Genomic DNA, 12,266 nt, shown 5'->3' on the forward strand with positions numbered 1-12,266 from the left:
ATATCCGGCATGTCACAGTGGCACATCATGAAGCTCAATTCATCATCTAGGTAATTTCATAAAAAGAAGAGGAGCTGAAACCCAAATTTGCTTGTTAATAGTTCAACAAAAGAATCAGCCCTGCATTCTGTTATTATAACAATTTATAGGGTACTAAACATTTTTGCATTTACATTGTAAATATTTAACATCAAAATAAATTAATGGAGCAACATTCTAACCTAACATGATTAATTGATTTTATTAAATTAATTGAAAGCCCCTAGGTTTTTTATGGTCTTCATGGAATTTATGAATCATATACATAATTTCACACATAGTCCAGGCTTTCCATACATATTTTAATACATTTAGTTTTAGGCAGAACTATAAAGACAAAGATATTCAACTTCAACATAGTCTTAAAAACAAAACTGCAAAACGCTAGTTACTATAAAAGTGAACATTGTTAAAAATGTACATTTAAAGCTGATAAATGAAGAAAAAAACTTGAGGCATATACCTCCTGTGAAAAACTACTATGAGTAAGTGCATGGTTCCATAATTTATGTCATTATGCTCATCTCACATTACGTATGAGAGTCAAGTATATTGCATGATAAAATTTGTTTTTTTTTATACTAAAATAATTTCCAGAATATTCACACAAAAGGTATGAAAAACCAAACTGCACACATACACTCTATAGACATACCAGGCACCAGGAAGGAAATGGCCAGTCCCATAATCTTCATTCCACAGTGGAACCCAATCATAAATAGTTCCCCCCCCTTAACGTGATAGTGAGCTGATGTGAGCTTCAGTGCTACTGAAAAGTTGCTTAGTCTGCAGCACACTGCAGCTTCTGGGCTGTGCAACTAAACATTAAATAAACCGGTCTCTCAAAGAGACAACTTTTTAAGTCTCTCAAAAGCCACTTAAAAAAGTATAACCTCAGTCTCTCAGTGCAAAGAAAATATTTGATTTTAAGTATCGTGATTTTGGGATTATTCATAAATACTAATAATGCCATGCATTACCTCAATACCTTTCAATGGCATTGAAAAATGTTTTTCAGTCTATCAGATTGGGCCATTGTTTTCAAAATATTATAAATGACCTTATTTTGCACTTAAAGATTTCTCCAGACCCTGACTTGGATACGCAGGTCAGTACTGACAGTCTGAAGTGAAAGGCTTTATTTCCCAAACAAAATGCCATGAACTTGGGAAGCACACATATATACATACATACACACACACACACACACACATAAATAAAATAAAATAAAATAAAATATCTATGTCAGGGACTGGCTGAGAATCTTCAGTAACTACAGTGGACATTATTACTGAACAGGAACTATGCAATTACCTTGCAGTGACAGTGAAAGAAATCACTTAAGCATCGCCTGTGCAGACAGTTACAATTAGGCAAGGGAAACAACTGTGATTTCTTCACCCAGACATTAATGGTAAACTGTAGTTATTACTTTTGTTATAGTCACATTGTACCATAAATGTATTAAAACATATATTGTGTTAAGCATTTCCAGGAAACCACAGTCTCCCATCATCCTCTAAATCTTCTTTCTTGTCCTTTTTGCCTTCGCCCTCCCCCTCCCCAGTTTCAGTGCCATCTCGCCGCCTTTTCCGATTCCGAGCACTCGCTTTTGACACTGGCAGCGAATCCATTCCAAGAACCTTGTGGAGCTGCCGGAATGCAAGCAGTCGCAAGGCATGCTGAAAGGAGAAACAATTTGCAAGTGAATCTCAGTTTTTGCCGGATTTCAGTGTGTTGACAAAATGAATTTATGACCTGTGCACTGGCAGTAATGTCTTCCCTGGCCTGGTCACTCATGCTCTCAAGTGCATCGGTTGGGTCTTTTTCACAGGGGTCAAGCAGGCCGGGACCATCTGAGAGAAATAAGTTGTCCATCAGTACCAAAACCAACCTACAACATATTCCTTCTAGGTAGGAATATGAACATTAATGTGTATAGTAAATGTAGCTACGACTATATGTAAATGTGCATCTGATGCAATAAATATTTGGAGACATGATCAGGCATGAAAAAGCCATCTGAAGCCCAGACCTGAGAGCAGGATCCCAGTGGAGAGGCACTCCAGAACTCTACGCATCGCCTCTCCGGGGCTCAGAGGTCCTGTGGCACTACTGATGGCCTTCTCCACCAACAGCTCCATTGCCTGCCAAGCAACTTGTAAGGTTCAAATCTTAAACCACCAAGGATTCCCACACACTGCTCCCCAAGGCGCCTTTAATGCTCACCAAGACTGATGGGATAAATGCAGACAACACATTTTGTTGTGTGCACCGTGTGCTGTGCTTTCTGTGTACCACAATGACAAAATCAATCACCTTCAGTGACACTCACCCAGTCTGGCATCGTTCCCCAAGTTGGCACTCGCTGACAGAGGTCACGCAACACCCTGATAATGATAACGCAGGACTGCAGACCATTAGCACGTGCCTGTACATCAATCAAACAAAGCACTTCATGAAGAAATCATAAAGTGTCCATAAAATATAATCTGTAGAAACATCAAAACACGGATAATAGGAGGTACCAATCAAATTCTATCTAAATATGACAGCATTGGAGGACTGTGGGTGCAATACAGCAATAACCATTAGTGTTTAGGATTTGAGGGCTTCATTTCTTGTGGGGAATTCAGGCTATCTATTTACCTGAAACCATTTTGCATGACGAAGAGCAGCAAGGTACTCTAAACACTTCTTCCTGTCAAGAACATCTGCTGGGTCCTTGTCTTTAGTCACAAAGAAGAAACAGAAAGATGCATCCTTGCTCATCATTCATTGCTGTTACACCCTCAACAAGCATTTGGAGATGCAACGCAGCAAGTGTCGGCAAATACATCGGTATGTAGGTAGGTAATCCATTGGGAAGGTTCCTCAGGAAAATTCAGTTTCTAGCAGAAGTACACGTCTTAAAATAAAAAGATATATAAAGCGATATAAGAACTATGACATAAAAATTATATTTAAAATGTTTTACATTAAAAATAGTAACAATCACAGAGAAACTGAGTATTAATAAATAATGATGGGATAAAATAATTATTGCATGGTTTAATTGCACAGTCATTAATGTTGGATTGTCTAGTTTGTGTTTGGTTAGGCTAATTATTCCTGCTCCTCCCCGTCCTCCTCTGTCCTTCTGTTCTCTCTCCTGCCACCCAGCAAGGTGTTGAACAGTTTGGTGACATAAATTATGGAACCATGCACTTACTCAAACAGTTTTGTGGGACATGATGCCCATTTCACACGATGCTCTGGGCGTTTCCATACTCTACACACCAATGTGACACTGCTGGAGGTCTCATCTCTGAAGAAACAATTATCTGGGTGCCTTTAAACTTTTACCAACAGCTTTCTCCTACATGCCATGATGACGACGATTGATATTAGCATTATGAATGCCCCAATCCCTGGGCATTAGATGTATAACCCATTTGTAAATCCTGTTGGCATGACTACCTGAAGCACACCTATGCAGACTCACACCTCTGTGGCACAGAAAGGTCAGAGATCCTGCTTCAAATGTGCACTTATATTTCACAAATGCAAATATTAACCTAATCCAAAATGGGGGAAAAGAAGAAATAATCAGACTAGCCAATTAATTTGACTTTAAAGTGAAGCAAACAAGGTCCATTTTAGGGTTAATTTATATTGCAGACAGTGCAGTGGGCTGACAGCATGGCTTCTCTAACCTTTCTCGGCCGCTTTGTCTCCTGCCTTTTCCTCCTTGTTGGGGGGAGAGTCTTCTCTCATCACTGGCGACGTAAGAGAGACGGTGACCTGCATTTTTGGTTCCTTGCTTGAAAAAATCACGATGTTGGCTTCCTCAGGGTGAGCTTGTACCTCATACTGATCTTCAGAAAATGTCTGCCGGTTAAAAGGACACTTCAGATTACTCACTACAGAGGCTTATTTAGCTTGGGGACAGTTTCACCTTCAAAGCCCAGGAAGTGTTCATCACATACAAAATGTAAATATATCCAATAACCCAGGCACTCATCCACTAAAAAAACCAAACACAAAAGGTAGGAAATGCCTACACGTTTTTTCTTTTTAAGAAATGTTCAAAAGAAATTCAACAGAATTGTTGCCCCAGTCTCTGTAGATATCATAACCAGGTGTCATAACCAGGCAGCTGAACTAAAGATCAGTTTATGTAGATCTGCGGCGGTGACAATCACTGAGACACTACATGGATGCAGCTATACGACCCCATGTGCAACAAATTGGGATGCAGATTTCTTTTCCAGCAGTTTCAGTCCTATATCGGATTGAAGAGCACTCAATGACATTCACTTCACCAGCTGATTGATGAATATATGCATGTAGTAGGATCAAAACCACTCACTGGAGGTTTATTTTGTGGTCTAGATATTCTTTTTGTAACAGAAGCAAATTATTTGCATTCTCTATAGCTGTAATTTAATCATTTCCTTTCATCCTTTCAGCAATAGATATGATTTGATACTGAGTGAAATGTATGTAACAACATAATGGAAACCACCCCTTCAAAGTGTCAGGAAGTTGTAATTGCAATTGCATATATCAATGTGATTAAAGTCTCAAAAAAAAAAAAAAAAAAAAAACATTTCAGAAGCTTCTTTCTACTGCACAATTCCTGTTGCCTGCAGACCATTCTGAACTTTATATACTTTTATCACCAATGAACAATTGTTTTAGCAAAGCCACACAAGTAATTTCACCAGTACACATGTGACCTGACAGTAGGTTTGAGCTAAAAATTCACATCTTCCTCTTTTTGCAAACTGAATCATGGTGCAGAACCACTTCTCATGACTCAAGTACTCGAATTGTTCTCCTAGACTAGGACAAGTCTAATACAATGGATATCTGAACCCCCATGCACTTACATCTACATCCTGTTCATCTTACCGAGAGTTGGCTGGGTAGCTGGTCAGCAATGTTTCTCAGCAGAGAGACGGTCGGCTTCTTGGAAGCCAGAAGGATGAGTTGAACATTTCTGTCTCCATGCAACAGCAGCCCTTTGGCAAGGATCCCGACACGCATAACTCCCTTCAGCATTCGAGTCGGGGAATCTTCACTGTTGGGTAAACAGAGTAAATACACAGACAAATGAAATGCTGTTCTCTGGTCCACAGAACATAATAATGTATTTCTAATCAGCCATAAACAGTGTTGTTTGGTTAATGAACACAACAGGACTATTTTGTTCAAATGAAATGATCCTTTCTTACATTTTATCATTCTCATCTTTGGTTTCTGCCTCCTTTTCAAGCAGAGAGTCAGAGACGAGTTTGAGGGCCCTCTCAGAGTTTGAGACAATCCGCTGGACAGCCTGCAGCTCCTCCTCCACAGGGTAGATGGTGGAGTGCTTGGCCATAATGTGCCGATCGTCAGGTGACACGGGCCGGCGGATGGGCTTAAAACGGACATGACAAAATGCAGCATTGGCTGAACATTGTTGGGGAATCCATAAAAACACACACATTCGGGGACAGGGGGGTGAGAGCCACTAAAAAGGCCTGTAGCTACCAGCAGTGGGGAACCTGCCATCCCAGGCCGACTAATGAGAAGAGGAGGGGGAATCATCCTGCGCCGCTGTTCAGCCCAGTACAGCTGTTCTTCCTCAGCCCTGCGCCAGTACAAGTCTTCCTCATAGCGCCTGTGGAAAGAGGAAGCATGTAGAGAAGCAGGGGTATGTCACAGGAAAATGTCCCACAGTGGGTACACATAGGCAAGGGTCCGTGTCAAAATTTACTCCTAAAATACATTCCATACCATCACAGATGCTGGAGGAACTCCCGTTTATGTTAATCCAGTCTCTTAAGTATTCTTTAACTTGCACTATAAACCTGCACTAATATTAGGGGCATATATCGGTAAACTAGACAAAGTTCAGTTACATTTACAGTATTTACCAGACGCCCTTATCCAGAGCGACTTACAATCAGTGTTTACAGGGACAGTCCCCCCCCCCGGAGACACTCAGGGTTAAGTGTCTTGCTCAGGGACACAATGGTAGTAAGTGGGGTTTGAACCTGGGTCTTCTGGTTCATAGGCGAGTGTGTTATCCTCCGAGTTTGTTCCTCGGATCTGAACTCACTCAATGTATGGTAGCAAGGTATCGTGGATCTGACCCTAACAGGGCTATGCTGCCGCCATGATTTGAGACACTGTTTGAAGGAAGATTGCTTTTGCAGATGGAAACAGTCAGTGACAGACGCAGCTGAGGGGCTGAACAAAGGACATTTTACAGAAGTCCCCCATTAAGCCTCTTTCATTATGGGGAACATAACGAAAGCTAAGCTGGATACACCTGCAGTGCGTACCATGACTGCTTCTTTTCTTCTCTTCTTACAGAACCATGACATGAAGTCAGGACTCCCTTTCGCTTTCAGAACCATTACGTTCCTAAAGAATGCATTTAGAAGTACATTTCTGTTTGCGTTGCGATGAAGATCAGTGTAAAGGTACGAATGCATTGCTGTCACAATGACCCAGCTAGGTGGCTGCCTGCTGCTGACCTCATCTCCACGTGCCAGCGCTGCTCGTCTTCCTGCTGTCGCTTCAGCGTGTCTCTCTGCTTCTGTTTCCTCAGCTTCCCTTCCTGCAGCTTCCGAGCTCGATTGCTGGGCTTGATCTCCACTGGCAACTCAGGGTTTACCTTTTTCTACAAACAGGAGGAGAATACAGTTATTTCTGCAGCAACACTGTGCAACAAACCTATGCGGCAGAAAATAAAGGTGACAAGCATGCCACCTAGAGGAATAACACAGCATGACACAGCAGAAATGTATACTTATACTGTCAATGTGTCTAAAAGTAAGCATTCAGTAAGCATGCACCATTCAAGTAAAAATCCATTTAGGTTCAAATTTAGCTAAACCTCTGAGAAATATCTGTTTGAGATGAAAAAAACAAAAAAGGACCGTTTTCATCTCACTTCATTGACATACTTTGTACTGCAGACGGTGCCTTCGTCCTTTAAGGTGCATGTCTTTTGCATTAGGGTCGTTAAAGCTGCATTCACAAAGTTTGCAGTGAAAGCGGATTACTTTGCCATCTTCATTCCTAACCTATAAAAGAAATTTGGGTTAAAATCTAATCAATCACTAAAAAGTGATTGAACAGCATATAATTGGTGTTTTAGAAATGTAGAAAACAAGTATTAAATGTGACACGAATAGAACAATAGTTTCAATGTCCTCTGGCATTAGAGAGTGGAAAGTAAATTAAATCCAACAAAGCTCTGTTTCGTAATTACATATTAGTCCATGTTTAACTCAGGCCTTGCATTGTAAATGTCTGGAAGTTCTAGAAGTTCGACCCCCTATAAAAAAAAAGGGTGGTAGTAGCCTAGTGGGTAACACATTCGCCTATGAACCAGAAGACCCGGGTTCGAATCCCACTCACTACCATTGTGTCCCTGAGCAAGACACTTAACCCTGAGTTGCTCCAGGGAGACTGTCCCTGTAACAACTGATTATAAGTCGCTCTGGATAAGGGCGTCTGATAAATGCTGTAAATGTAAATGTAAATGTAAAAAGACAAACGCATCTGCTGCCTGGCTACCTGACTTGACTGAAAGGCTGTTGGCCCACAATTCTCTTGCAAAACTGTAATCTTACGTAATCTTACTTACGTGCATAACAATTCTCTGTTCAACTCTGTTTTACTGAGAAAATGACTGAAACGGGGTAAATGTAAGCACTTGCCTCTTCAACATAGGCATGTCCCACAGGCTGGACGTCACCTTGGCTACTTCCGATGCCTCCATCATCATCATCGCTCTGTGCATCTAATTTTATGATTGTCAGCTTCGTCTCCTCCACCTTCACTGGTGGGGGCGTGGTAGGTTTACTTGCTTTCATGCAAAGGTAACAGTTATAAATGTTATTTTTCAATAACCTATTTTTAATTGCACTATTAAATACACAACACTTACTGGTGATTGTGACTTTTGGAGGCATAGGCTTTTTTGCTAGGACAGGGTGGATGACGTTGTTCACCACTGCAGGCTTTATTGGCGCGTCAGCAACAGCAGCGGGAGCAGGGGTGACAGTGGGAGTCACTGGCTTCCCAGCCGTCACCGTTGTGGTGACTGACAAAGAGTTCACCACAACCGGCTCCGTAGAGGGAATTGGTTTACCAAGTTTTGTGTGCAGTTTCATCACCTGAGTTAAAAAATGGATTTAACTGTGTTCAAAAACATTTTAATTTTCAATTAACACTACGTTGTTATATTGCCCCCTTGGTGGGTCTAAAAGTTAACTTTACAGGGAATGCAAACTAAACAAATATACAAATAACACATTGAATATCTTAAATGCAATTTAAATGCATCCGTTTTTCATTGTAATGTGCTGCTATGACTTCAAAATGTAAAATCAAGTCAGAATATAATGAACTATCTAATGATTAATGTTAATGAGTTGTCCGTTAGAGATACTGTACGAACCTTCTGATGCTTGGACCCACGGATGTGGGCAGCATAGGCATCAGCACCAGTACAGGAGACATCACAGAGCTCACAGCGAAGTTGGGTCTGCAGCCCCCGCGGCCCGTTACTCATCTGGCTTCCAGACTTCTGTGCCGCCTCCTTCTTTTTGTGCTTTTGACCTTCTAAGTGTTCACGATATGTCTATGCAACACAAAAATGCATACAAGTTTTACAAGTAAAAATCATTTCAACTGATATGCTGAATTGCATATTTAAATATGTACATGGAGCATCATTAAGGGACACACAAAAGCAACATGGTTTATTAAAAAGAACTCTCCATACAGTGAAATACTACAAAAAGTTTCAAATATTATAATCACAATTATAATGATCTTGAACCCACCTGTGGACCTGCACAGCTTATCTTACAGATATCACAGTAGTGAAGCTGAGGTTGTTTGGGGGGTCCTTTAGGCTTCTGCACCTTGATTTGGTGGAACGCGGGCTTCTTGAAGGTGCTGATGACGGGTGCGGTGACCATGTTACTCCCTGCATTGGTCCAGGATGAGTTGGTGAGCTGTTTTGGGGGTTGCTGAGGTGGTGGCTGCTGAGATGGAGGCTGCAGGGGTGGCGGCGGAGGCTGTGCCTGGGTGGGGGGTGCCGGAGTTGGCTGGTAGAATGAGGTCAAAGACGTGTAACCACTTGAATCATAAGTATTATAACTCATTCCTGTTGTAAAAGGAACAGACAGAATATTTTCAAATTAAAACATTATTCAAGACATGGTATCTACAGCAGATAAGTTCATCACTGTGAACTGCGCCACTGTGGCTTGTCTAGTAAGTTGTAAAAGAGAAATGATTGTCATTGTGATTCAATGCAGCACAGCACTCGTGCACACAACGAAATGTCTCCTCTTTTTTTAAGTGTTCACAAAACACTTCAACTGGGCCCAGACTATTAATTATTACTCACCGGAGTATGAAGTAGCAACAGCGGAGTTGTAGGAGGAGCTGGGGGTGTAAGTCGATATTGGGGTGGGAGGCTGTTGGACAGTGGTAGACCCTGGGTAGATGTAGCTGGAAGACACAGGGCTGGCAGGAGCGAGGGGCTTCAAGGCTGTGACCTGCCTCTGCGGTGGGGGCTGACTGTAAACGGCGCTGACTGGACTATAAATGGTTTTCAGACCTGAAGGAAATGAGAGAAAACAAGAAACAAAGACGTGTGGCAATGTTCTCCACCTTTCGTGAATTCAGTGCTGCTGAGTGGTTCAAGAGTACCTGTCTGAAAGTAGGCTTCAGCCGGCGTCCGTTGCGCTGCTGCCACATTTGTCTGATAGTACTGCTTGTTTTCATAGGTTGTGACAGGTGCTGCGTGCCCATAATTGTAATTATCCTTAAAAAAGGAGAATTGCTGATGAATGTGTGTTTGTTTGAATCTGTACAAACCCCAGTTCCTCTGATAGGATGCTCTATGTCATTGTCCTCTCAGGATCACAGCCTCAAGCAGGCTCTTCAGTCAAGAACTAAGAAAAAAATGTTAACAAATGCTAGGGAGAGAAACCCCTGCACAAAAATGATGTGGTTTAACCTCTTGTTGATAACGAATTTGACAAGCCACTATATTATATGCATGCAATCAGATGCTTTTGAAATATCACACACAACATTGTCTAAAGTCTCGCTGAAAAAAAAAAAAAAAGCAACAAAAAACCCTTGAAAATGTACTTTCAGGGAGACAAACCGTTTCAGTGAAAACCTGATAGGTCTGTGGCACAGGGTCCTGCTGCCTGTAGCTGTACTCAGGCCCGGGGTGTGACTGGTAGGTGGGGTAGGGAGCGGAGGCTACAGAGCGTGCTGCCTGTGGGGTGGCAGGCGCGTAAGAGGCGGTCACAGCATGGGCCACGCCTGGCGCAGGCTGCACACTGTAGCTAGCCGTGGTTGGGTGGGAATACGCGGTAGGTGGCGGAGCACTAGAGGGACAGTAGATAACATAAAGAAAATAAAGTATGCATTCCAAGGGGGAGACATAATGAATAATACACATAAGAAACATGTTTTGTATGATGTGATGTTTTCACTCTGCTTGAAGTATGACTATTCTACCAGACTGAGGTCAACAGTGTATCTAGATAATCGATACATAGGATTGATGCTAACTGAACAAAATCCAAATAACTGTGGTGTGCAAAATATGTAAACTATGCAATTATGTTGAATAAATGTTTACAATCATAATAGCTATAATTCATCATAAGAAAACAATTCTGGAATGGTCATAGCACATATTTTACAAGTAAATGCCACAACTTGTATATTGCAATACTTCAATTCCCTTGTTAATATTAATTATGTCAGGGGTCTGATACTAAATACAGCAGACAAATTGTGTTTAATTAGATCAATTACATTTATATAACATTATATAACAAGGACAATCCTTGGCCAGTGGATTGTCATTGTTATATAACAATGACAATCCATGGGAAAAAAGTATGGGAAAAAACTACCCATACAGAAGAAAGTAAGACATATATAGATTCTATGCATTTGCACTAGTGAAGTGATTGTCACATGTGATACACAGCAGCACAGCACACGGTGCACACAGTGAAATTTGTCCTCTGCATTTAACCCATCACCCTGAGTGAAGAGTGGGCAGCCATGACAGGCGCCCGGGGAGCAGTGTGTGGGGACGGTGCTTTGCTCAATGGCACCTTGGCCGCTTCCTTAAACGCTAGGCCACCACTGCCCCGCTGATGGGCACGGCAGTTCTTTCAGATGTACTGAATATTTAGAATCAGTTCACTAAAAGATCCGTTCAAAGGATTCGATCACCGAATCACTGGATCATTCCGTGCTTGGCGGGAGACCCCCGCGACTCCGACTCGCTGAACCGAGTGTTGTATTTTGTGCTTGTGTTGCCTGTGTTGCTTTAACAAACACATTTGTTACTTGTTTAAAATCAGTGACATTTAAGTGTCCTGTCCTATGCTTGCTATTTAACTGGTCTACTCAGCAAATTGAGCTCAGTCAGTGAAAGAGTCATACTGAACATTTACCATTTTCTCAAACTGCGGGTTTTATACACTTCGTGTTACATGCTGTGTCCTACTGTACGCGAGTTGTTGCGGTGGCAATTAAGTAGAGGTTTTTTTTAAGTTAGTTTTCTCCTAGGTTCGTTTTTCTCAACCCGACCATCTGAATGTTCACTGTTTTTGACAGTTCCGTCACCGCCCTGCAATCTGTTACTGCTGCGCTGGTCACTGCGCGACCCCATGCAAGAAGCACTTTGGCGCAATCCATAGAATCCACAATCTGACACAGAAAGGTTGGGACCCATGTCAGGGTAGCCATTACCCACACTAAGGCCCCAGTGACGAGCAACTCTAGCAGGCTTCTGCTTCAAATCTGCAGCCTCCGGGCTAAAACTCGGCGCCTGAATCCACGTGAACGCGCATAGCAGCGAGCCGGCAATTACCTGTACTGAGCGCCATGTGTGAATCCATAATAATTACTTGCAGCCATCTTGCCATCCGCAGGGCCGCTGGAGTTCTTTGCGGTCACGTGACCCGGACCCGGCCACTCGCGAGCAGCACGCGACGACGAGGTCAGTGCGGCTTCAAAATAAAAGTCCCCGCATTAAGTGTTTTTATTTTGTAATATTTTTTGGGAACCAATCTGACGAGAAATAAACAAAATACTATAATTTAATTATATAAGGAGAATGGGAATAAGGTTTGGGCCCATGTAGAATCATTTAGAAATGCTTTATACCAGAAAATTAAGAAACAACTTAA

At 42.0% G+C, this 12,266-nt stretch overlaps 1 protein-coding gene across 4 annotated transcripts; it reads right to left on the reverse strand.

The window, feature by feature from the left end:
* Nucleotides 1-327: 327 nt before the first annotated feature.
* zfr2 (zinc finger RNA binding protein 2) lies at nucleotides 328-12,065 on the reverse strand. Of its 4 annotated transcripts, none has more exons than XM_029001379.1 (19): nucleotides 11,948-12,065; nucleotides 10,226-10,439; nucleotides 9,748-9,862; nucleotides 9,443-9,655; nucleotides 8,871-9,196; nucleotides 8,483-8,665; nucleotides 7,970-8,198; nucleotides 7,740-7,888; nucleotides 6,981-7,100; nucleotides 6,549-6,694; nucleotides 5,557-5,686; nucleotides 5,259-5,443; nucleotides 4,936-5,104; nucleotides 3,735-3,909; nucleotides 2,689-2,768; nucleotides 2,375-2,470; nucleotides 2,075-2,186; nucleotides 1,798-1,895; nucleotides 328-1,721 (listed from the first exon to the last, which is right to left on the reverse strand). In XM_029001379.1, the coding sequence occupies exons 1-19, from the start codon at nucleotides 11,992-11,994 to the stop codon at nucleotides 1,521-1,523; spliced, it is 2,988 nt and encodes a 995-aa protein (XP_028857212.1). In that variant the 5' UTR covers nucleotides 11,995-12,065; the 3' UTR covers nucleotides 328-1,520. The 4 variants fall into 4 exon arrangements, with proteins under 4 accessions (XP_028857212.1, XP_028857210.1, XP_028857213.1 ...); XM_029001377.1 differs by having other exon boundaries at nucleotides 10,211-10,439; XM_029001380.1 differs by lacking the exons at nucleotides 2,689-2,768; nucleotides 3,735-3,909 and having other exon boundaries at nucleotides 10,211-10,439.
* Between the last annotated feature and the right edge of the window lie 201 nt (nucleotides 12,066-12,266).

This window comes from Denticeps clupeoides, chromosome 13, assembly GCF_900700375.1.
Source record: "Denticeps clupeoides chromosome 13, fDenClu1.1, whole genome shotgun sequence".
Taxonomy (NCBI): Eukaryota; Metazoa; Chordata; class Actinopteri; order Clupeiformes; family Denticipitidae; genus Denticeps; species Denticeps clupeoides.

Coding starts and splice junctions, on each gene's coding strand:
- zfr2 (XM_029001377.1), bottom strand. CDS start 11,994: ATGGCTGCAAGTAATTATTATGGATTCACACATGGCGCTCAGTACAG. Junction 9,863..10,210: donor ATCAGGTTTTCACTGAAACG/GTTTGTCTCCCT, acceptor TCCTTTTTTAAG/GATAATTACAATTATGGGCA. Junction 9,197..9,442: donor TGTTGCTACTTCATACTCCG/GTGAGTAATAAT, acceptor CTTTTACAACAG/GAATGAGTTATAATACTTAT.